The sequence below is a fragment of the Mastigoproctus giganteus genome, chromosome 4 (genome assembly GCF_048544385.1).
Source record: "Mastigoproctus giganteus isolate SK-2022 chromosome 4, ASM4854438v1, whole genome shotgun sequence".
Classification (NCBI taxonomy): Eukaryota; Metazoa; Arthropoda; class Arachnida; order Uropygi; family Thelyphonidae; genus Mastigoproctus; species Mastigoproctus giganteus.
The window spans coordinates 130,684,006-130,710,036 of record NC_143578.1 but is presented as its reverse complement, the minus strand read 5'-3'; the positions used below and the strand labels follow the sequence as shown (position 1 = coordinate 130,710,036).

The 26,031-nt window shown below is 38.7% G+C and overlaps 1 protein-coding gene across 1 annotated transcript in view; it reads right to left on the bottom strand.

Annotated features, from left to right (window-relative positions):
- The window catches only part of LOC150087064 (glutaryl-CoA dehydrogenase, mitochondrial), a 119,798-nt gene that overhangs the window by 15,929 nt on the left and 77,838 nt on the right, over positions 1–26,031 (bottom strand). The window contains exon 7 of the mRNA XM_090371792.1: positions 19,738–19,954. Coding sequence (XP_090227918.1) covers positions 19,738–19,954 — 217 coding nt within the window. The remainder of the gene's footprint in view (positions 1–19,737; positions 19,955–26,031) is intronic.

Here is a 26,031-nt window from a genome sequence, read left to right as displayed (position 1 = left end):
TTGGGGTACAAGTAAACACATGGGTTGTGTTAGGGAAGCTAAGAAAAAGAACAGAACAGGTGCATGTATACTTGCATACACACCAATGCTAGGAGTTTAGTAAATAAATTTGATGAATTTGAGGTATTGCTCAAAACATCAAAGGCAGATATTGTTGGGATTTCAGAGACATGGTGTCACACAGATATAAGGAATGCAAAACTGGAATTTGGGAAGTACAATGTCTACAGAAAGGTTAGACAGGATAGGAAGGGAGGAGGGGTTATGCTATTAGTTGTAGTTTTTTTTTTTTTAAGAGTGTCTATGGTGTATCTAAACACCGATATTATATAGATACTAAACTCTTAAAGTATTATGCCATGTGCATTTAATTATTTTAAATATTATCTTATACACCTTTAGGCATCTCTCATATTGTGCGATTAATTTCACAACTGGGTCGTCATGTCTGCAATACTAGGGTACCTGCCCACCCACTGATGATAGGCCAATAGCCTTGAAACATGTCTGGGTGGTGGTACTCACTGAGAATAAGTAACAATAGTCTTCTCTATTAGTGAAGCGTTACTTATTTGAGGTAGTGCAGTATCATGGCAACTCGTTGTGAAGGCAGAGCACAATATGAGAAAGAGCAAATGATGCCCACAACAACTACTTTGTAGTTTTTTTTAAGAGTGTCTATGGTGTATCTAAATACCGATATTATATAGATACTAAACTCTTAAAGTATTATGCCATGTGCATTTCATTATTTTAAAAAGTTAAGAAATACATAAAATCCAAGGAAGTGAAGCCAGTCAACATCGCTGGACAGTGCAGTGTCGAGTCAGTTTGGTGTGACATAAGCATTGGGAGATCAAAATTGAGAGTAGGAGTGTACTATAGGCCTAATGACTCTGATGAGTATAATAAGAAACTGTACAGGGAAATAGAATGGGCCAGTAAATCAGAGAGTCTTATAATTGGGGATTTTAATTTTCCAGATATTGACTGGAATTTGGGGGCTGGTCACTTACACACTAGCAAGGCTTTTGTGGATTTATTGGATGATTGTTTTCTACATCAGCATGTTCGGGAGGCAACTAGAGGGAGTAATACTCTTGATTTGATTATCAGTAGTGATTCTTCATGAATTAAGAATCTGCAGGTAAATGAACCACTAGGTGGCAGTGATCACAGTGTGCTGAAGTGGGATTTACTCAGAGGTAACTACCATTAGTGGTAAAGGGAAGGGTTATTGCTTTCGTAAAGGCGACTACGATGGACTGAGACAGTATTTAAATTCTATACAGTGGGACCAACTGATGATGTTGCCAACAGCAAATTCAAAATGGGAAGCATTCAAAGAACTTATCTTGGAAGCTACTAGGCTTTACATACCAACTAAGAAATATTGTTCAAGGTTTAGGCCTAAATGGATGTCAGATGAACTAAGGAGACATATGGCAGAGAAGAAAAATGCATGGGATACATACAAATTAACACGTGACACAGAAGCCTATGATAGATACAAGTTGATCTGTAACCAAGTTACAAAGGAGGTTAGGCAGGTGAAGGCAGATTACAAGATATCTTTGGCAAGGGATGCAAAGAAAAACAGCAAAGAGTTCTTTACTTATGTAAACTCTAGAAGGAAGGGGATGAATCAGATTGGTCCACAGGATATCTATGGGTCAACTGTTGATGATCCGAATATTTTGCATCGACATTCACACATGAGGCGAGGGAAATGCCAGCGGTGTATTCAACTCGAGCAGTAAGCTACAGAATCTTGTAATCTCTGAGAGTAAAGTGGAGGAGAAATTGTTGAAGATAAACTCAAGAAAGGCACCTGGGGTGGATGGGATCTATCCAGTTATATTAAAGGAGGCAGCAAAGGAAGTAAGCAAACCCTTAGCCATAATTATGAGAGCTTCCTTGGACTCAGGGGAGGTACTCATGGACTGGAGATGTGCAAATGTGACCCCAATTCACAAAGGAGGATCAAAGGCTGACACAAGTGATTATAGACCTGTGAGTTTAACTTCTGTTCCCGGAAAATTAATGGAGGCTGTGGTTAAAAATAGCACTGCAGGATCATCTAGACAAGACTTCAGTTATAGCTCGGACACAGCATGGTTTTGTTAAGGGGAAGTCTTGCCTGACCAATTTGATTGGATACTATGATGCAGTCACAAGATAACTGGATGCAGGGAATAACTTTGATATTATATACTTGGATCTTAGAAAGGCTTTTGATACTGTTGCACATGGAAGACTGCTGCACAAATTGGAGCAGTGTTGCATTGGAGGCAAATTGCTGCTATGGATAAAGGGGTGGTTGAGGGGGAGAAGACAGAGAGTGGTAATCAATGAACACTGCTCATCGTAGACTAATGTTATTAGTGGAGTCCCTCAGGATTCAGTATTGGGTCCATTATTGTTTTCTGTATTTATAAATGATATTGATGATGGTATATCAGGCTTAATGTCCAAGTTTGCAGACGATACGAAGGTTGGCAGGGTTGTCAAGGACACTACTGACACTATGCCGCTGCAACAGGATCTGGAAAGGTTGAGCAGATGGGCTGAGAGGTGGCAAATGAAGTTTAACATTGACAAATGTAAAGTACTACATATGGGAAACAGCAACCCCAGAGCAACGTATCAACTCTGTGGTACTACACTGACAGTGGTAGAGAATGAAAAGGACCTGGGGTGGTTGTGCATGCAGATATGAAATTCTCTGAGCAGTGCAGATGGGCTGCAAGAGTAGCTCATGGTGTATTGTCAATGATATATAGGAATTTTTCTAGCAGGGATAAGGAGGTGATTATTCTCTTGTATAAGGCAATGGTCAGGCCACACCTAGAGTACTGTAACTGTATACAGGCCTGGAGGCCTCATTTCAAGAAGGATGTAGAGCTGCTGTAACGAGTACAGAGAAGGGCAACAAGATTAGTGAATGGAACAAAGGGGTGCTCTTACGAAGAAAGGCTTAAGTTTTGCAAATTACAGTGTCTGGAGACTAGGCACCAGCGAGGTGATCTGATAGAGGTGTATAAAGCCTTGAATGGTTTGAGCATGCTGAATGCTGATGGGATTCTTCCTCTTGCTCAGAATAATCACCTGAGAGGGCATAAATTCAAATTGAGGAAAGGCAGATGTAGGATAGACGTGCGGAAATTTGCCTTTAGCCAGCGGGTGGTTGGTTGGTGGAACAGACTTCCTTCCTTTGTCGTGGAAGTTGATAGCCTAAATAAGTTTAAGGCTCAGCTGGACAGGTATTTCGAACGAACAGAGAGGTGAAGTGGAAGTGGTTATTTTTTATTTATTTATTTATGGCTGATGCTGCATAAGCTTGCTTTCTTGCATCAAATGCTTCTACTAATGCTAATGAGCATGCCAAGGTGGAAGAAGCTGCTTTGGTGATTGAGCATCCATGTCTATGATGTTAAGCTCTCTCTCTGAATAGCTCTTGGACACAAATACTGAAAGGAAGACCAGTAGTCTGGCGGGGGTTGTAAAAATTTTTTCATCATGGCTCAAAAATGGATGTTGAAGTAGGATGGTCTGGCAGGGATTTCAGTTTTAAAGCGTACTTTAGAGACAACTACTTATGTTGAAGTGATAATGGTGGTTCATTTCCTTCCATGTATGGACTCTGGCCAGATGTCTGAAATGCTTCAGCCATTGAAGTACAGAGTTTTTGGTTGATGCATAGTTGAGAACTTGAATCTGTTATCCAATGTCCAGGAGTTGAGGTGATCAATGGTTGAGAAAATATGCCAAAGTCATCAATATAGGGGGAACTGTTTACAGTTGAAGTTGTTCTGTGATGGCAGAAAGCATAACACTTAATACTGATCCTTGCGATATTCTCTCCTTTTGGCAAAAGGGGACAAGGAAAGGTACTACAAAGGTGACAGCTCTTTGTAGCTCCAGTATAACGAATGACCCATTGTATGGATAAAGGTCCTTTGATGTGAAATTAAATGCCTGTTTTTCACATTTATGTTTCATGACCAGGAACTCTGGGGAATAGTGTGATATTGCACAGATGTTAGAAAATGTTTCCCCAAGAGCACTGGCTACTGTAGTTGGCTCTGCAATAGTACGTTCATTATATTCTAAGACTGATGAAAGGTGAGTGTATATTTTCCCTTCATTTTCCAGATTTTATTCTACACCACCTTAGTATACTAGTGGACTGGACAATTGATGATGTGAAATGGAACCATGATTCCTTTTGACTCTGACGGCAGATGTAGTGTGTTTTGGCCTGTGCACAAAAGGCAATTAGATTAGCCATGGTAGGACTATCCCCCAAGCTTTGTTTTGAGCCTTTTTTTGCTGCTGTGCATTCTACCATGGTTTGGGAAAACATTGAACCATGGCAATGTTTTTGGTATGGCAGTTGCATGAACAATACTTTATGTGATGTACATCACCATATCATTGATAGGCTCCTGACTACCACCTGGTTCACCAGTAGTGAACGTACTATTGCAGAGCATTTTGTCAGATATTTAAAGGCATTTCAGTCAGCCAGATCAACATTAATGGAAGACATGGTCTCCCAATAATTAGTGTGGTTATCACAGGGGATTACTTCCATACAGAAAGATCAATGGCAGAAAACAAATGCAGACATGTGGGAGAAGGTGTCAGTTCCCACATTTAGAAGGGAGAGATTATTGTCAGTGAGCATAAGCTCTATGACACGTCCCCTTACATTAATGTCTGTACTATCCCACAGGGGGGTGTTATGTCACTGAAATCCCCGAGGAATGCAGCAGGCTGTCAATAAAAATTCAACCATAAGGTGAATTGCTACAGCTTCTAAGTTAGTGGAAAGCAGCCCAGGTTGCCCACAATAATGGCAACTCCACCCCAGTTCTGTCCTTATGTGTGACAGTGGAATTATGAAAGGAAGGGTTTTCATTTTCATATGTCTCTGGCAAACTGGCTGTTGCTTTTGTAGGAGGGCCTTGATGTCATTAGTATTTTTCTGAAATCCATAACAATTTCACTGTAGGAATTTAGCATTAGCAGAGGCATATGACGCAAGAAAGCAAGCTTATGCAGCATCAGCCAAAAACAAACAAAAAAAAACCCCCACCTCCCATTTCATCCAAAATGCCTATCCAGCTCAGCCTTAAATTTATTTAGGCTATCAGCTTCCACAAAAGATGGAAGGCTGTTCCACCAATCAACTACCTGCTGGCTAAAGGCAAATTTCTGCCCATCTATTCTACAACTGTCTTTCCTCAATTTGAATCTGTGTCCCCTCAGGTTCTTAATCTGAGCAAGAGGAATAATCCTATCAGCATTCAGCTTGCTCAACCCATTCAAGGCCTTATACACCTCAGTCAGATCACCTTGCAGGTGCCTACTCTCCAGGTGCTGCAATTTGCAGAACTTAAGCCTTTCTTGGTAAAAGCATCGTTTGTTCCCCTACCAATCTTGTTGCCCTTCTTTGTACTCGTTTTAGCAACTCTACATCCTTCCTAAAATGAGGTCTCCAGACCTGTACATAGTACTCTAGGTGTGGCCTGACCCTTGTAAAACAGGATAATTACCTCTCTGTCCTTGCTAGCAAAATTCCTATATATCATTGACAAGCCTCCATGACCTGCACTGCTCAGCAAACTTCATATTTGACTGCACATTTACCCCCAGGTCTTTTTCACTTTCCTAAGTGTAGTACCACACAGTTGGTACATTTCTCTTCGGTTATTGCTACCCATATGCAGTACTTGCATTTGTCAATTTAGTCACTATTTTGGCTTTGTGGGTTAATCAGGCTTACTTTTCTCAGTCTTGGATTTAACTCTTTGTGGAGGGTGAAATAAACACATTTCATCCTCCACAAAGAGTACCAAGACTGAATTATATGGTACCTCCTTCACCCCGATATACATTTTCTTGAGAACTAGGAGGTACTTCAGGACTTCATATACTTTTCTCCAGTAATTTCCTTTGTTACTGGTGGAGCATTAGGAGGTACAGATATAGGAATGGCAGCTGAGTGACCCTTCAGTGCAGGTTTTTTTTAGCTTAACAGGTAGCTTGCAATGGGAGTGAATAACTCTTTTGGTGGGATGGAACATCTCCCTGCTACCTTCTGGGTTTAGGTAGGCTTGTTTGTATTTATAGGTCTCACTGCTTTTCTTGCCTCCTGATATTATATGTTCAGTTCTGGCTTAAGTCATTTGTATTTCTTTTACTTCTTTCCATCTCAGGTATGCTCCTGAGTATGCAGTTCTCCTTGGCAGCTATTGCAGGTGGGTTTTGTAGCTGAACATGATGGAGTTTCCCGGTCCTATGCAGCACATCGAACACATGAAAGGGTTCTACAGCAGGCCATATGCAAGTGTCCATATTTCTGGCACTTAAAGCACCTTAAATGATTTGGAACATATGGATGCACCAGGTTGTTAATATAGCCAGCTTTGATCTCATTAGGAGATGGTGAATTAAATGTCAGTATGATGTTTCTAGTGGGAACGAGTTTCCCATCCCTATGGCATGAATATTTGTTTTGCAGCTGTCACACCTTGGGATTTTAATTCAGAACAGATTTCCTTTTCAGACACCATGGAATGAATTCAGTGTGAAAGATAACTGTGATAGGTATTCCCCTGATAGATGTGGCTCAGAGGCACTGTTCTGAATGTCTGTCACTTCTGGTCTCTACAAGGAGCCTGGGTGAAGCTGTTTTACTGATTAGGAGAGCCAGCCAATGCTTCTGGGTAAAGAAGGATGTCATTTTTCCTATAGCTATCTCACTTGTACAGTGTATTATCATGTAATGGGGTGTTGGACCCAATAAAACTTTTTTCTCTTTTTTGATAAAGTGACCTCAGTGGGGTCAACTTCTAATTTTTCAGATAGGGACCATGTTGGGGCCCCAGAAGAAATAACTTTATCAGGATTCACGGGTTTTTTGTTTTTGTTCAGTGCCCAGGTTTCCCACCCACCATGGATCCCAAATGGAATGCTTACTAACGGGCAAACAATAAATGCACTTGGGAGTGGGATGGTAGGGCTACCTAGACACTATAGCTCCACTGCTGCCAGACTGAATCCTGTCCCTTGAACCATGAGGTTAGGGACATGGTTTACCCTCACAAGTGAACCCACTAGCTGACTGATCCTGGCCAAGCCATTCAGGATCCCCCCCCCCTTCCTGAGTTTCAACAGGTCGCAGTGCACGGCAAACATGCCAGATTCCTATGGTGTTAGCCTGGAACTTAGACTGTGGGAATTGGATCCCAGTGATGCTAATCTGGAAGACAAGCAACATCACTGGGGGGGTCCCCTCACCATGTACAGGTGCCCACGATGTGGGGGGGGTTGTGGCAATAATTTTTTTTTCAGAGTATAAGCAGAATCTTATCTTAGCCAGCAGAGAAGTCATTTGACAATTTCCAAAGCAACTCAGTGAGAATGTCTGTGCCAACTGAGATATGTTAGAAAGTGTATCATCCTTAATGACTGAAAATTCATAAGTAGAAGCAACAGAAGCTGCATTCTGCTTATAACATAAAGAGAACAGATTTTCAAAAGATATACTTTAGTTTTATCACAGGCTATAGGTGTGCAAGGGTGTGTATAGAATACTTAACCACCACTATAGAGGCAGTGTTAATAAATGGGTCGGGAAACTGCTAGCAAGGGGATACACAGACTAAAAGATTAACATTGGCCGCAGGCAGAGGCAAAAAGTGATTCTTGCACTACTTCTATTAGAATGAGCAGCAGCCTGGAAAACAAAGTGCAGGGGATTTCAGAGACTGCTGGGAGTCATTGAGGAAAAAGTAAATACATGGGCTGTGTTAGGGTAGCTAAGAATAGGAACAGGTGCACCTATACTTGCGTGTACACCAATGCTAGGAGTTTGGTAAATATGAGGTGTTGGTAGATATTGTTGGGATATCAGAGATATCATCAAAGGTAGATATTGTTGGGATATCAGAGATATCATCAAAGGTAGATATTGTTGGGATATCAGAGATGCAGTGTCACACAGATATAAGGAATGCAGAAATGGAATTTGGGGAGTACAATGTGTACAGGAAGGGAGGAGCAGTTATGCTATTAGTTAAGAAACACATAAAATCCAAGGAAGTACAGCCAGTCGACATGGGTGGACAGAGCAGTGTCGAGTCAGTTTGGCGACTCGATACTGGGAAAGCAAAATTGAGAGTAGGAGTGTGTTATAGGCCTAATGATTCTGATGACTATAATAAACAACTGTACAGAGAAATAGAGTGGCCGGTAAATCAGTGTCTTATAATGGGGAAATTTAATTTCCCAGATATTGACTGGAATTTGTGGGTTGGTCACACAGTAGCAAGGCTTTTGTGGATTTATTGGATGACTGTTTTCTAGCAGCAGCATGTTCGGGAGGCAACTAGAGGGAGTAATACTCTTGATCTGATTATCATTAGTGATTCTTCATGCATTAAGGTTCTGCAGATGAAGGAACCAGATGTCAGATTTTATCTGACAATGACTGTGTGTCAGCAGTTTTTAACTTTTTACGTGCTATTAATATGTACAGATGTATATAAAATAGGAAATATATATTTTTTACCCTTATATTATTTTTACCCTTATTGAGACTACTGACGAGGCTAGTAGGGGCCAGATGTGTTCAAAGCCGCTAAGTGGATTTTTCTTATTTATTGATTTGAAATTATTGTTTTTCTAAAACTTTTGATTTAAATTTAGTAGTATAGCATTATTTTGTGTTTTTCTGATTAATTTGGTGTATTTATTCTTTACTCGGCCTTGCAATTGCATAAAAGTATCGGTAAGATTATCCATGTGTTACAAGTCGCAACTCCGCTGAACGAGAAGTTTTTTAGCCATATTTAGCCGCTTATTGAATATTTTTTACATCAAATTATTTTTTGTAAGTAGCTTATAGACCTAGTAAAGATCGTTAGTTTATTCTGAATTGAGACAGCAAGATTTGAAAGTTAATTAATACTTAAGTGTCCATAGATTCACCGTTCGTAACTTCCCGCCTTTGTCATACGATCGTTATATATCGAACCTAGATAGCGTTAGTATAGTACAGGTTATAATATTTTCAGTGGTCGGTAAAATCTATTAAACTTGTTGAACTTCGTTGGCATTTAAATTGCACTTTTAACTAAATACATATACCGAGTTAGATTACAAACGTAACATAATTAATTAATACATAACTGATATGGAAGTTATATAAAGGGAACTCGGAGATAATTAATACTTGACACCAAAAAAATATATATCCCGTTATAACTATGTTGGGAGATAAGTTAGGGTTATAAACTGAAATTTTATTTAAATTAAAAGAAATCATGACTCAGACCAGAGCAGCAAAACAAAAGGCTCAAGCTAATGGAAGTGCTGTGACTCAGAGAAGAACTGAGGGGGGCAGTTGCCTTCTGAATCACAGCCTTCTAAAATGCACAACTTGCATGATGTTTGTGGAGCATTCAGGTATGGGACATGATATTGCCATGGGGGATGTCTTTGTGTGTGGGCGATGCAAGGAGTGTATCGAAATCAGGCAACAACTCAGCGTTCTTATGGGCCTATATGAGAGCTTGAAGGACAGGGTGGATGCCCTCGAAGGAACTAAATTGAGGGGCCCATCAAGCTCTCAGCTGCCCACATCAACGCCAGAGCTTGCACTTGGTCATCGTGCAACACAGCGGCAACCCCCAAGGCAGAATGCGCTGGTCCCAAAGGAACTAGTAGTTGTTGGTGACTCTATTGTCAGGGAAACGGGGAACATGCTTTGTAAAAAGGATAGGTGGAACAGGACCAGGGTATGTCTGGCAGGGGCAAAGGTTGATGACGTTGTAGAGCAGATATCATCTTTTAAAGGCACAAAAGGTGATATAGTTGTACACGTTGGCACTAATGATATCAAGAGTATGAGACCAGCAGAATTGCTTAACAAGTACAGGTCACTGTTGAAAAAAAGCCGAGAAATAGGGTTGAATTTGAAAGTGTCTGCAATTTTGCCCAGACACGATAGGAGGGAGTATATGATGAGAGCCTTGTCGATCAATTCGGCCCTGGAAAGATTGTGCAAGGCTCAAGGGGTAGAATTTTTTTCAGCTTGGACTGTACTTGTTAACAGGAGAGATTGCTTCTACAGGGATGGGATACACTTAAATAGAAAGGGTGCAAGAATATTTGCTGATGCTATCGAGGCAGTGTTAGGTGAGTCGGAAAACTGCTAGCTTGGGGGGAGACAAAGAACGAATAGATTAACAGTAGCCACTGGCAGAGGTGAAAGAGATTCTTGCACAGCTTCTATTGGAATGAGCAGAAGCCTGAAAAACAAGATGCAGGATATTTCAGACTGCTGGGAGTCATTGCGGTACAAGTAAACACATGGGTCGTGTTAGGTAGCTAAGAATAGAATTAGGTGAATGTATACTTGCGTGTACACCAATGCTAGGAGTTTAGTAAATAAATTTGATGAATTTGAGGTATTGCTCAAAACATCAAAGGCAGATATTGTTGGGATATCAGAGACGTGGTGTCACACAGATATAAGGAATGTAGAACTGGAATTTGGGGAGTACAACGTATACAGAAAGGATAGACTGGATAGGAAGGGAGGAGGGGGTTATGCTATTAGTTAAGAAATACATAAAATCCAAGGAAGTGAAGCCAGTGGACATCGCTGGACAGTGCAGTGTCGAGTCAGTTTGGTGTGACATAAGCATTGGGAGATCAAAATTGAGAGTAGGAGTGTGCTATAGGCCTAATGACTCTGATGAGTATAATAAGAAACTGTACAGGGAAATAGAGTGAGCCAGTAAATCAGAGAGTCTTATAATGGGAGATTTTAATTTCCCAGATATTGACTGGAATTTGGGGGCTGGTCACTCACACACTAGCAAGGCTTTTGTGGATTTATTGGATGATTGTTTTCTACGTCAGCATGTTCGGGAGGCAACTAGAGGGAGGAATACTCTTGATTTGATTATCAGCAGTGATTCTTCATGCATTAAGAATCTGCAGATAAATGAACCACTAGGTGGCAGTGATCACAGTGTGCTGAAGTGGGATTTACTCAAAGAGGTAACCACCATTAGAGGTAAAGGGAACGGTTATTGCTTTCGTAAAGGCGACTACGATGGACTGAGACAGTATTTAAATTCTATACAGTGGGACCAACTGATGATGTTACCAACAGCAAATTCAAAATGGGAAGCATTCAAAGAATGCTTCCCATTTTGAATTTGCTGTTGGTAACATCATCGGAAGCTACTAGGCTTTACATCGGAAGCTACTAGGCTTTACATACCAACTAAGAAATATTGTTCAAGGTTTAGGCCTAAATGGATGTCAGATGAACTGATGAGACATATAAAGATAAACAAGAAAGGCACCTGCAATGGATGGGATCGATCCAGTTATATTAAAGGAGGCAGCAAAGGAAGTAAAGCAAACCCTTAGCCAGAATTATGAGAGCTTCCTTGGACTCAGGGCAGGTACCCACAGACTGGAGATGTGCAAATGTCACCCCAATTCACAAAGGAGGATCAAAGGCTGACACAAGTAATTATAGACCTGTGAGTTTAACTTCTGTTCCAGGAAAATTAATGGAGGCACTAGTTAAAGAAGCACTGCAGGATCATTTAGACAAGACTTCAGCTATAGCTCGGACACAGCATGGTTTTGTTAAGGGGAAGTCTTGCCTGACCAATTTGATTGGATACTATGATGCAGTCACAAAGGAACTGGATGCAGGGAATAACTTTGATATTATATACTTGGATCTTAGAAAGGCTTTTGATACTGTTGCACATGGAAGACTGCTGCCCAAATTGGAGCAGTGTGGCATTGGAGGCAAATTGCTGCTATGGATAAAGGGGTGGTTGAGGGGGAGAAGACAGAGAGTGGTAATCAATGGACACTGCTCATCGTGGACTAATGTTATTAGTGGAGTCCCTCAGGACTTAGTGTTGGGTCCATTATTGTTTTCTGTATTCATAAATGATATTGATGATGGTATATCAAGCTTAATGTCGAAGTTTGGAGACGATACAAAGGTAGAAAGGGTTGTCAAGGACACTACTGACACTATGCTCCTGCAACAGGATCAGGAAAGGTTGAGCAGATGGGCTGAGAGGTGGCAAATGAAGTTGAACATTGACAAATGTAAAGTACTACACATGGGAAACAGCAACCCCAGAGCAACATATCAACTCTGTGGTACTACACTGACAGTGGTAGAGAATGAAAGGGACCTGGGGGTGGTTGTGCAGGCAGATATGAAGTTCTCTGAGCAGTGCAGACGGACTGCAAGAGTAGCTCATGGTGTATTGTCAATGATATATAGGAATTTTTCTAGCAGGGATAAGGAGGTGATTATTCCCTTGTATAAGGCAATGGTCAGGCCACACCTAGAGTACTGTATACAGGTCTGGAGGCCTCATTTCCTAAATAAGTTTAAGGCTCAGCTGGACAAGTATTTTGAACGAACAGAGGGGTGAAGTGGAAGTGTTTTTTTTTTTTTTTTGGCTGATGCTGCATAAGCTTGCTTTCTTGCATCAAATGCCTCTACTAATGCTAAACCACTAGTTGGCAGTGATCACAGTGTGTTGAAGTGGGATTTACGCAAAGAGAACTACCATCAGGGGTAAAGGGAAGGGTTTTTGCTTTCGTAAAGGTGACTATGGCGATCTGAGACAGTATTTAAATTCTATACAGTTGGACCAATTGATGATGTTACCAATGGAAGCATTCAAAGAAAGATTTTCATACCAACTAAGAAATATTGTTCAAGATTTAGGCCTAAATGGAACTAATGAGACATGATTGTTTGTTTGTTATTTGGTTTTTAGGAGCATTAGCAACTAAGGCAATATTGCTCTGGCGGTATGCGGTGGTCATTCCCTGACCTATCCGCATCCTCCGTATTTGGTGGTCATGGGCTCGAACCCCGGTCTAATCAATAAGCGTGCACTATGCAGTGCTGCTCCTGTCCACTTGGCTATGGAGGTGCCAATGAGACATGAGGCAAAGAAGAAAAATGCATGGGATACATATAAATTAACAGGTGACACATAAGCCTATGATAGATATAAACTGGTCTATAAACAAGTCACAAAGGAGGTTAGGCAAGCAAAGGCAGATTATGAGAAATCTTTGGCAAAGGATGCAAAGAAAAACAGCAAAGAGAGTTCTTTACTTATGTAAGCTCTAGAAGGAAGGGATTGTTGTTATTTTGGTTTTTAGGAGCATTTGCAACTAAGGCCATATTGCTCCGGGAATATGTGGTGGTCATTCCCTGACATTTCCATATCCTCCGTATTTGGTGGTGACGGGCTCGAACCCTGGTCTAATGAAGAAGCACATGCTACGCACTGCTGCTCCTTCCCACCTGGCTATGGAGGCGCCAGAAGGAAGGGGATGAATCAGATTGGTTCAACTGTTGACGATCCTGCTCGGGTGGCTAACAAACTAAATGAGTATTTTGCATCTACATTGCCAGAGGTGATTAAACTTTGGCAGTCAGCTAGATGATTTTGTAATAACTGAGAGCAAAGTGGAGGAGAAATTGCTGAAGATAAACATAAGAAAGGCACATGCGGTGGATGGGATCTATCCAGTTATATTAAAGGAGGCAGCAAAGGAAGTAAGCAAACCCTTAGCCATAATTATGAGAGCTTACTTGGATTCAGGGAAGGTTCCAATGGACTGGAGATGTGAAAATGTGACCACAATTCACAAAGGGCGACAGAAGTAATTACAGACCTGCTAGTTTACTTCTGTTCCAGGGAAATTAATGGAGGCATTGGTTAAAGATGCACTGCAGGATGATCTAGACAAGATTTCAGTTATAGCTTGGACACAGCATAGGTTTGTTAAGGGGAAGTTTTGTCTGACCAATTGGATTGGATACTATGATGAGGTCACAAACGAACTGGATGCAAAGAATAATTTGGATGTTAGAAAGGCTTTTGATACTGTTAAAATGGAAGACTGCTGCACAAATTGGAGCAGTGTGGCACTGGAGGCAAATTGCTGCAATGAATAAAGGGATGATTGAATGGGAGAAGGCAGAGAATGGTAATCAATAGACACTGCTCTTCATGGAGTCCCGCAGGGTTCATTGTTGTTTTCTGTATTGCTTAATGTCTAAGTTGGCAGGGTTTTTAATGACAGTACGCTGGTGCAACAGGATCTAGAAAAGTTGAGTAGATGGGCTGAGAGGTGCCAACTGAAGTTTAACATTGACAAATGTAAAGCAGTAACCCCAGAGTAACGTATCAAACGTGTGGTACTACACTGACAGTGGTGGAGAATAAAAAGGACCTGGGGTAATTGTGCAGTCAGATATGAAGTTTTCTGAACAGTGCAGATCATGGTGTCTTGTCAATGATATACAGGAATTTTTCTAGCAGGGATAAGGAGGTGATTATCCCCTTCTATAAGGCAATGGTCAAGCCACACCTTGAGTACTGTATACTGGTCTGGAGGCCTCATTTTAAGAAGGATATAGAGCTGCTGGAACGAGTACAGAGAAGGACAACAAGATTAGTGAATGGAACAAAGGGCTGCTGTTACGAAGAAAGGCTTATGATTTGCAAATTACAATGTCTGGGCATATGCAAGGTGATCTGGTTGAGGCGTACAAGGCCTTGAAAGGTTTGAGCATGCTCAATGCTGATGGGATTCTTCCTCTTACTCAGAATAATTGTCTGAGAGAGCATAAATTCAAATTGAGGAAAAACAGTTGTAGGATAGACATGTGGAAGTTTGCCTTTAAACCAGCGAGTGGTTGATTGCTGGAACAAACTTCCATCTGTCGTAGAAGTTGATAGCTTAAATAGATCTAGATGTGCAAGTGGATGGGTGAAATGAAAAGGTTTTTTTTTTTTTTTCCTGATGCTGTATAAGCTTGCTTTCTTGCATCATATGCCTTTGCTAATGCCGGGTAAAACAGCAATGTTGCTTCAACATATGACCTCACAGCAGCCATGCAACAGTAGCAATAATTTTTTTGTTACTGCGATTTTAAGTTGTTCTGCATCCTGCCTTTAGCTAAGGTTTGGCCTCAAGTGACATTTTTGATCCTAAAGCTTAAAGGACACCTCAGAGGTATCAGATATGACTCTGATGTAGGTAAAGCAGTCATGAAGAGAAGGTTGGCCTTCTGGCTGAAAGAATTTTATCTGAATAGCACACAGGAACTGGCTAAGCTTGGACAAAATGTATCAAGTTAGATGGGGACACATGCAGAAAATGATACATCAAACTGAAGACAACATTTTATCTATATCTACAGGTACTTTGACACATGTGAAATTATATACAAGATATTGATGTCATTGGGGGACCTTTTCACCCCATTCAACAGTTCTTGAATTTTTAATAGAGAAACTGTGTAAAAATTAGCTGGGAAAGCATTGTTACTCTTCAGTTAAAGTCAGAGAAAAAACAGGAGTGAGAGATCAAAATAATATCCAGATGACCAACAATGATTTTATATAAAAAACTGCCAGGTTTCTGGTTGAGAACTAGTTATTTGAAACCTTTTTTCCTTTTACATTAAGTCTCATCCATATCTTCCCCATGCAGTTGTTTAGTTAAAGTTATCTGGTATCTCTATGAATGCAAAAAACATCTGATGATTTCTTTTTTTATTTTAATAATAATTACTAAAAATTTAAAATTGTAATATTATAAGGATACAGTGCAATCTCACTAATTTGGACTAAAGGGAGGAGGGGTTCTGAATTACAGATTATAATTATATCTAAATATTTTTAAGTTATAGTTTATAAAAACATGCAAATTTATTTCAGAAACGTATGCTAAAAAGAAAGGAAATATTATGAAAATGTTTAAAAGTCTTTTATCCTCTTGCTAGTAGTTACAATGTTACCACTCTAGTGGTGCAATCTTTGTTACCATTAAACTTATGTATGAACTACAAAAGATAAATATACACATGTACTCATTAGGTTAAGTTAAGACTTACTTGCAATTTACACTGGCAGGAGAATAATAGAGAAGTACCAACAAATGGATATAAAGAGTTCAAATCAAATAGAACACAAATAATATCATTTTTTAAAACAGACTTAGTCAGAAACATTCTGTTGAATAAAGATCCTGTTGTATTGCAGTTCCATAATGCTGTTCACTTCTCCTTACAGCGCATAAATAATTTTCAAATTTGAAGTATCGAAGCAACTTCTGTTTCTGTGTAATTGAACTTTTTATTTACTTTACTTCCCACTTCATGATTTTTTCCCTTGAAATGCCATTGTTATTTAATCTTCTTCTTCTAGCCACTTTCTAACATCACCAAATTAATATTTAACTGGATAACACATTTTGACACATATCACATTTATATTTCCCCTGGGAAGTGATAATATTCTTTCATTATAATTGCCACTCTTGGTACTGATAGGCTGAAAGTCAACTGTAATATATGAGAGTTTAGCTAGTCCAGACTGCTTATTAATGTATTCTGTTTCCTTTCAAAAGACTAAGGAAAAATACTTTTAGACTATATAATTTATATAGCTAAATACAAGTTTTTGCAAGAGATAAATTACTGCAAACCTTTTCATTCAAGCTTATCTGACCATACAAAAAAAAGTGCAGGGAGAGATTTCCAGAAACAATATCTATTTATGACCATTGTATTATAGCGTATAACACGGGATGTTGTTATTAAATTTAGAATACTGCAACAAAAAATGCTAATGCCACTGTAAAGGTGCTATTTTATTTTTATAGTCTGCAATGGGGGGAGGGGAACCCAATAAACTGATGAGAAAAATTCATACCCAGTCATGTTATAAGTTTTTCAGAGTTCCAGTGGAAAACTACCCATGTAATTATGCAAAAGAGGTAATTTGAAAAACCTAATCACAATAAAAGTTATATAAAAAACTACTTCTGTTGTGGCGAGTGTTTACATTGTTTATCAGAAAAACAGTTACTTATAATTACACATAAATAATCATTATGGCATCTAAATTTGTATTAGAAATTAGTCCCACTCTTTCAAAGTCAAAATTAGTAACAACTGGGGGGGGAGAATCAATAATAATCATAGTTCCGTTCCTTTTTTATATACAGTGAAACTTCTCCTAACGGACATCTCTCTACAACGGACATTTTCAAATTCCCCAACTCTCCTCTATTGGTTTTAACATGTTTCCAGCTTCTGTCTAGCAGACATTCTCTGTAACGGACGCAGACAGGCAAGCTGCACTGTTTCGTTTAGATTAGCACTTAATTTGAGCTCCCAATAACGGACAGCTGGCGAGCTCACGGCCCTTTTTTCTAGGAATGTTTCTTCCACGTATTGCCTCAATCGTGTGTTTATTTTCTATTTCCGATTCTCTGAATTTTATCAAGGTTTACGTTGCGGTTCTAAACCCTTTTTCAAGAATTTTAAGGCACGTGTAAAACTTGACGTTTTACACGTCAAGTTTTACGAATTCGGTATGTGCAGGGGGGGGATTTTGTCGGCCTTTCGTCTTTTCAGTTTCAGTTTTGTTCAGTGTCGTGTGAAGTGTACAATGTCTTCTCGTAAACATTTAACTTTAAAACAAAGTCGAACTCATTAATGCGTATGATCGGCAAAAAAATAGTGTTCACAATCTCGCTGTAAAATTCAAAATCGGGAAGACGCAGGTAAGCGACATCCTAAAGAAAAAAAATGAACTGCTCAAACAATTTTGGCAACACGTAAATGATCAGGTTCAAAAATCATTCCCGAAAACTGTTGGACTTCAAATTTGTCGTGCACGTGCTAAAAAAATTCCTATTAATGGGCCTATTATTAGGGAAAAGGCTTTGGAGGTTGCGAAATCTATGGGAGTAAATGAGTTCAAAGCTTCTGTGGGATGGCTAGACAAGTTCAAAACTCGGCATAAAATTTCTTGGAAAACCGTGAGTGGTGAAGGTGGATCTATTGATACTGGAGTTGTAACAGAGTGGACCGTCAAATTGGAAGATTTGTGTCGTGATTTTGAAGCTAAGGATATTTACAACTGTGACGAAACAGGGTTGTTTTTTAAAGCTCTTCCTGAAAAAACAATGAGTCTAAAAAACGAAAAGTGCCAGGGCAGAAAAATTGCTAAGGAACGCTTGACTGTACTATTGTGTACAAATATGCTGGGAGACTTTGAACAACCTCTTGTTATAGAAAAAAAACCACAAAATCATCATTGTTTAAAGGGCATAAAGTTGAATCTTTTGAATGTTGACTGGAAGTCTAATATAAAAGCGTGGATGACACGAGATATCATGAGCGAATGGATAAGTCATTTTAACCAAAACATGATTCGTCAAAACAGAAAAATTATTGTTTTCATGGATAATGCTGCATCTCACCCGCACATTGAATTGTCCAACATTCAAATCATTTTTCTGCCACCAAACACATCTGCAGAGTGTCAGCCCTTGGATCAAAAGATAATAAAAAATTTTAAACTTCACTACAGAAAACGTGTTTTAAGACATCTCATTGCAAACATGAACGTGTAACATGTGCGAGTGACCTTGCAAAGAAACTCAGCATCCTAGATGCAATTCAATGGATTTCCTCTTCAGTAAACGCAATTAGAAAACAAACTGTAGTGAACTGTTATGTAAAGTCTGGCTTCTCAAACGCAAAAATAGAAGTTATGAACAGCAATGTGGAGCACCAAGAAGAACAAGAACTTCAACATCTATTGATAATGTACGATACTTCCGCTACAAGCGACCCTGGCTACAAAGATATAGACTCGAACCTCACTACAGAAGATGGTGCTCTAGATATCAACGGCATTATCATCAATATTTTTCAAGAAGTTCCTCATGAGGATGAAGAAATGGAAGGAGGTCATTCTGTCGAAGAACATATTAACGACGAACCACCGATGAAAATAGAAGAAGCGCTCATACAAATCAATCGTTTAAAAATGTTTTTCGCCACTGAAGAAGATACTGAAGGCCTTTCGATGGTTTCTTCACTCCAAACAAATGTTGAAAACAAAATTATCAGCCAGAAGAAGAAGAAGGTGCAGAAGAAAATAAGTGCTTACTGTATGTATTTTTCTTAAGATAAAGTCATAATATGCATATTATTTACAAAAATATTGTGCAAAATCTGCATATATTTTAATTTTACATTAAACGTTTAACGATTTTTCTTTCTTTCTTTTATTTTTCTCCCTCAGACTTCTTGTTAGCGGACACTTCTGTCTAACGGACAGATTTTCGTTACCCATGGCTGTCCGTTAAATGGAAGTTTCACTGTATATGTATTTTTTTAAAAAACAAACTAAGCATCACTAACAAGAATACTGAATTATCACTCGAATATAAAATAAGTCCAGAAATGTGGCTCTTGTTAAAAAAAAAAAAATAATAATAATCCTGGGGAAAATTTACATTCTTAAAACTGCATAAAAATTGAGAAGATATAGATAACTACAAACCACTTTATATTTGAGTTCTCATGAGGATATAAGCACAATTTCTAAAATTTAACTCCAGAGCTTGTATTATACAAAGAGACTATTTGAAGTGTTATAATTGTCAATAATGATAAAAATTAATTTTGTTTGATTTGGGTAAGTGTAGTAATCAGCTTATTTAAAGTCAAAACTAAAAAAGAATTATTTGCTAATGTTTTAAAAATTTAGGCTGTATTAATTAGAGATGAGATTACAGCTTTATTATTAGCAGCTTAATTTCATGTAATGCTTCACAAACCTTTAAGCCTTGTGCATTTGGCAGGAGGTGACTCTCAGGGACAGCAACATCTTCCATACTAATTATACCAGTAATGGAAGTGCGGAGAGAAAATTTTCCTTCTATTTTTTGTACAGACAAACCTTTCATACCTTTCTCTAGCAGAAATCCTCTGATAATATCATCATCACACTTGGCCCATATTACAAATATATCTGCTATTGGTGCATTTGTGATCCTGTAGGAGTAATGTCAGGCATTTTAAAATGACGTGATAAATAACATTTAAGTGAAGAAATTTTCAAACATTTTTAAAATGCACCACTGAATTTATAAAGAAACATTATCTAAAATTGGAAAACAGACCTTGAGCTTTGGATTGCATCACAAAACTTTCTGGCAACGACCGACAAAATAAATTTATTGAAACGCATGATATCGATATAAAATAAGTGTTAAAATACAATAAAATGTAGACAAAAACTAATAAAATAAAATGTACCGTAGCTTTTGAGACGAAGTGCTTCTTCATCAGCTTAGTTGGTGAATGGTGTAAGTATATATACGTTGGTTAAAATAGCAAAAGTCAACTGAGCATGATCATGCATTATGAGTTTGGTGTTGGTATAGCAGAATTATGTATACATGACGAGTGGCAGCACTCATCACACTGCAAAACAGTAGATTCCATAATGGGGTGCAAGTGTACTCCCCTAATGTGGTTCATAGTACTATTACTGCTAGCTATGTGCAGTGCCTCAAGATATGAGCACTGGCGGTAATCATGTGAATAGTCGACAATTTCAATGTCCTGTCAGGGATCAAGATCATGCTGTTTAACCCAATAATGCTTGGCGACCATGAGGTGGCTTTGAAGAGCCACCTCATGTTCAGAACCCCAATCTTTCAATCTCCTGGCGGACTCACCTACATAACATCCCCGACAATCCAGACATGTAATATGGTATATGGAACCACTCCATAGGAGAGGAGGAACGGGTGTTTTCACCTTAGAAATAATAGAATGCAATTTCCTCCCCGGAAGTTGCACACATCATATATGGTGGAGATGCAAAATCCTCACAAAACGTTCCAACACACCTGGATAATAGGGGACATAGGTGGTAGAAATAAATTTGTCGACACAAGGAGGGTTAGATTGGAAAACAAATTTGTGAGTCTGGAGTGTGCCGCAATTTGAAAGCTCTGCCCTAATTTTGGAAATCTCCAATTGCATGTCACCAAATGAACTAGAATGTGTCCAAGTGTAGGAGAATAAAGTGCGAGCAGTGCTGTGTAGATGACTAGGGGTGTGCACAGACCATTAACTGGTAAATTGGCTTGCGCACATTGGCTTCCTAAAATGGAAATTACAAAATGAGAACCCATGCATTGGACTAAAACATCCAAAAAAGGAAGAGTATTATCAACCTCCAGTTAAATCATAATTTAAATGAAAGGTAACAAGGAATTGAGATATTGCAGCAGTCGAGTTTCTCATCCCCAAGGGACAATGTCGTTAACAAAGCGACACCAGAGACTGATAGGAACTGGTGAGTTCAAGAAAATCCGACTCTCAAGTTCTTCCATGATGATATTGGCCATGACAGGACTAACAGGGGCACCCATAGCTGAGCCCTGTATTTGGCAAAACAGAGAGTCATTAAACATGATCACACCACCAGTTAAACACAGATTGAGAGCAATACAAATATTGTCAGTAGAGAGTGAGGCTCTGTCTTCTAATGTGGTATCTCCCCATTCAAAAGACATCTCTTACAGGCAATAGCCTGTTGTTCAGGAACAGAAGTGAACCAGAAATCCACATCAAAGGAGACCACAGCCTTGTCCTCGGAAATAGTAAAATCTTTAATAATATGCAAAAAATGCATACAGCGTAAGCAGTTTTTCCAACAAGGGGTGCTAATAACTTGACACCATATTTAGGAAGTTCATACGTAGGTGTATTGCAACAAGAGACAACGGGCCACAAAGGAATATCAGGTTTATAGATGTTTTTGGGAGCCCAGAAAACTGCAGGAGTTGACAATCTGTCGCATGAAGCTTCCAGTGAACATTCTTGGTAATCTCATTAGCTAAAAACCAGGAATGCACAAGTTTATTAACTTTAGATTCCAAATTCTGCAACATTTTAACAGGGTAGCCTTGCACAGTTTCATAAATCTCAAAATCCTGTAAAAGAGAGACGGTTTTACAAAGTACTTGGACTTGTCCAGGACAACAGTGCGCCATCCATTATCTGCAGGCAAGAATACTATAGTGTCATCTTTGCACAAAGAAGTAAGAGCTTCCCATTGATAATGATAGGCCAGATGTGTTGCAAAATAGAAGCTGTTTTAAAGTGAATTACGTTAGCAGTAAGATTTTAATTCAGTTTGTCAGTCATTGCTAGAAAGTTTTGCGATTATCCAAAATCTTTTGCATATTAAGATATAACAAAAATATTAACTTTCAACATTTGTTTGAGTCATGCAAAGCAAAATAGATTTATTTAGCATGACTCATATTTCTATAAGGAGAATTATATATAAAGATTTGTATTTTAATACAAAATATAAATGATCATAAGTTAACATATTCATTTGAGTTGTTTTTAAATAAGTTTCAAGGAAACTCAAGCCACAAGACAGCAGTGTGCTGCAATATACTGAATGTATTCTAAGGCTGGCTTAGAATAATCACTGCTGATAATCAGATCAAGAGTGTTACTCCCTCTGGTTACCTCTCGAACATGTTGCTGTAGAAAACAGTCATCCAATAAATCCACAAAAGCCTTGGTAGTGTGCGAGTGACCAACCCACAAATTCCAGTCAATATCTGGAAAGTTAAAATACCCCCATTATAAGACAATCTGATTTACTGGCCCACTATTTTTCCGCACAACTGTTGACTTTATTCAACAGTTGCCTACAACACACACCTACTCTCAACTTTGTTTTCCTAATGCTTATGTCACACTACACTAACTCAATGTTGCACTGTCCACCAATGTCAATTGAATGCACTTCCATAGATTTAGTAATAGAGGTATGTGATGCAAGAAATCAAGAGTATGAGCTTATGTAGCATCAGCCAAAAAAAAAAAAAAAAAAAATCCACACAACCATTCTCTCTATATGTTTGTCCTCCTTGGATTTATTTAAGCTATCAACTTCCACAACAAATGGAAGTTTGTTCCAGCTATTAACCACCTGCAGGCTAAAGGCAAATTTCTGCACATTTATTCTACAACTGTTTTTCCTCAGTTTTAATTTATGCCCCCTTAGGTTCATAATCTGTTCATAATCAAGTGGAAGAATCCCATCAGAATTCAGCATGCTCGACCCGTTCAAGGCCTTATACACCTCAATCAGATCACCTCGCAGGTGCCTAGTTTCCAGCTGCTGCAATTTGCAGAACTTAAGCCTTTCTTGGTCAGAGGATTCCTTCACTCCCCTCACCAATCTTGTTGCCCTTCTGTGTACACACTCAAGCAAATCTACATCCTTCCTAAAATGAGGCCTCAGGACCTGTACACAATACTCAAGGGGGTGGCCTGACCATTGTCTTATACAAAGGGATAATCACCTCCTTATCCCTGCTAGAAAAATTCCTGTATATCATTGACAACACACCATGAGCTACTCTTGCAGACTGTCTGCACTGCTCAGAAAACTTCATATCTGCCTGCATAATTACCCCCAGGTCCTTTTCATTCTCTACCACTGTCAGTGTAGTACCACACATTTGATACGTTACTCTGGGATTACTGCTTCCCATATGTAGTACTTGACATTTATATCAGGTTATAAATTTTTTATATCGGGTCTACAGCGTATTATATTTTTACATATTAAGTAACAAATCTGAGTCATGGCAGTTACTTGCAACTGCACAATTATTCCAGTACTATGCCAAGTAGTGCTGTCCCAAAGGATATGACCCTAAGAATGGTCATTAGGCACTGACCATTTGGTTTTGAATGAAATCATTTTAATGTTGGGTAGGGCGATTTTCTGACTAATATAAAAGCCATGTGATTACATAAATAAACAAAGTCCGTGTTTACACCATGACAAAGCTGTCTTTTATTAATCATGGGCAACTGAATATTTTCAGTAGACAGAGCCAAGGTATATCTGCCTTGTCCCGAAACTGGTTAATATTATTAATCAGTTTTCAGCTCTTAATAGGACTAAAGGGTGTATAATTATTCATTGGAAATTAATGATTAAGCAAAAAAAGGATAGAGGCCTTGGTAACAAAATATAAAGTCAAGCTGGAAAAATTCCATGCTGTCCGTAATCCTGCTTATAAACAACAGAAGGAATTATATGGTGAGAACGACATTGATTTACTCTAGACTTGAGGGGCTTTGAAAAGCTTATGGGAAAGAAATTTTTCTCAGCATAGCCTCTCTAGTTGCTAGACAGAATTTGTTGTTTTTCAAAACTTTTGAATCATGAACTGGATTTGGACATGAATCAGTGAAAATAGCTAGTAACTACTTCTTCTAACCTATTCTTTAAATAGACTTGTCAGAGGTTGTCTGTTTTACAGTCCAGCTAAACATTTACTTAAAGACAACACATGATTCAAAATCTTTTTTTAGTTCAGTAGCATACGACATTTGACTTTCCTTTTAGCACTTCTTCCTACATAATATTAAATATCCACAAATATTCATCAACTTTCACAGGATGGAATGCTCCTTTTTCAGTAGACAGATTAATCAGATGAGAAGGACAGCAAATTACCATGCTTACTCTCCTCATTTAATAGTCTTGTTATTCCAGATTTTAGGACTACCCTAACGTGTATCATTAGTATTAGTATAAATATTAATGGTGGCAAATGATACAAGAAAGCAAGTGTGTCTAGTTATTCCTTGAATTTATTCAAACTATCCACTTCCACAACACCACATGGAAGTTACCAACAATTGACCACCTGCTGCCAAAGGCAAATTTCTACACATCTATCCTGCAACTCCTTCCTCAATTTCATTTTATGCCCCCTCATGCATGTAGTCTATGAAAGAGGCAGGATGTTATTACCACTGAGCTTACTTCATCCATTTACCTCAATCAGATGGCCAATCTCCAGAGGTTGCAATTTGTAGAACTAAACCTGGTCTTTTTTGTTCTCCCTCACTAACCTTGTCGCTCTTTTCTGCACCCATTCCAACAGATCTTTATCCTTCCAAAAATGAAACATCCAGATCTGTATGCAGCACTCAACATGTGTCTCCCAACCAGTACCTTGTACAATGAGATAATCACCTCCCTATTCTTCCTGGCAGAATTTGCATATATCTTTAACAAAACACCATTAACTGTTTTAGCAGCCAATCAGCACTTCTCAGAGAAATTCATGTCTGACTACAGGATTACACCCCCCCACCAGGTCTACCCTGAGTGTGGTACCAGGGCCACTGCAACCCTATGTGCAGCCAGTAAGCGAAATCAAATTTGCCGCCCCAAAATATTTTGATTAAAAACTAAAATAAGGCATAAATAATTATTATTAATTTATTGAAAAAGAAAAGAATTACAATATATCTCACATATAATGTAATGAAAAAACAAAATCATTCTGAAATTCTGGAAATAAATTTTAAATTCTAAATCACAGTAATCATACTCTATCAAAATAAAAAAATTATACAAATTTATGTTACCTTTCTTTGTGATGCGATTTTTGTTAATTATTTTATTTTTTCGAAACGATCATTTTCTATTGAAATTATTGCAAAATTAGAAAGTTGTGGTTGAGACGTTGTCAACTGTAAATGATTAATTTTTAATTTTGAAAAATTCTGTTCACCTGAGCCATCTGAAACTGATAAAGTTAATAAAATTGGCATTAGCATTAGTAGCAGCATATGATGCAAGAAAGCAAGGTTATACACCATAAGCCAAATAAAAAAAAAACTCATTTCCCATTCACTTCTCCACCCTGCCCAAAACTTTGTCCAGTTCCTCCTTTAATTTATTTAAGCTATCAACTTCCACAATGACAGATGGAAGCTTGTCCCAGCATACAACAACTTGCTAGCTAAATGCAAATTGCAGAAGACATGTTTAACATGTATTCTGCAAATGTCTTTCCACAATTTGAATGTGTCGCCCCCCTCAGGCGATTAATCTGGGCAAGAGGAAGAATTCCGTCAGAACTGAGCCTACTCAACCCATTCAAGGCCTTATACACCTCAATCAGACCACCTCACAGGAGTCTAGTCTCCAGATGCTGAAATTTGCAGTACTTAAGCCTTTCTTGGTAAGACCATCCCTTTGTTTTCCTCATTTGCATAAA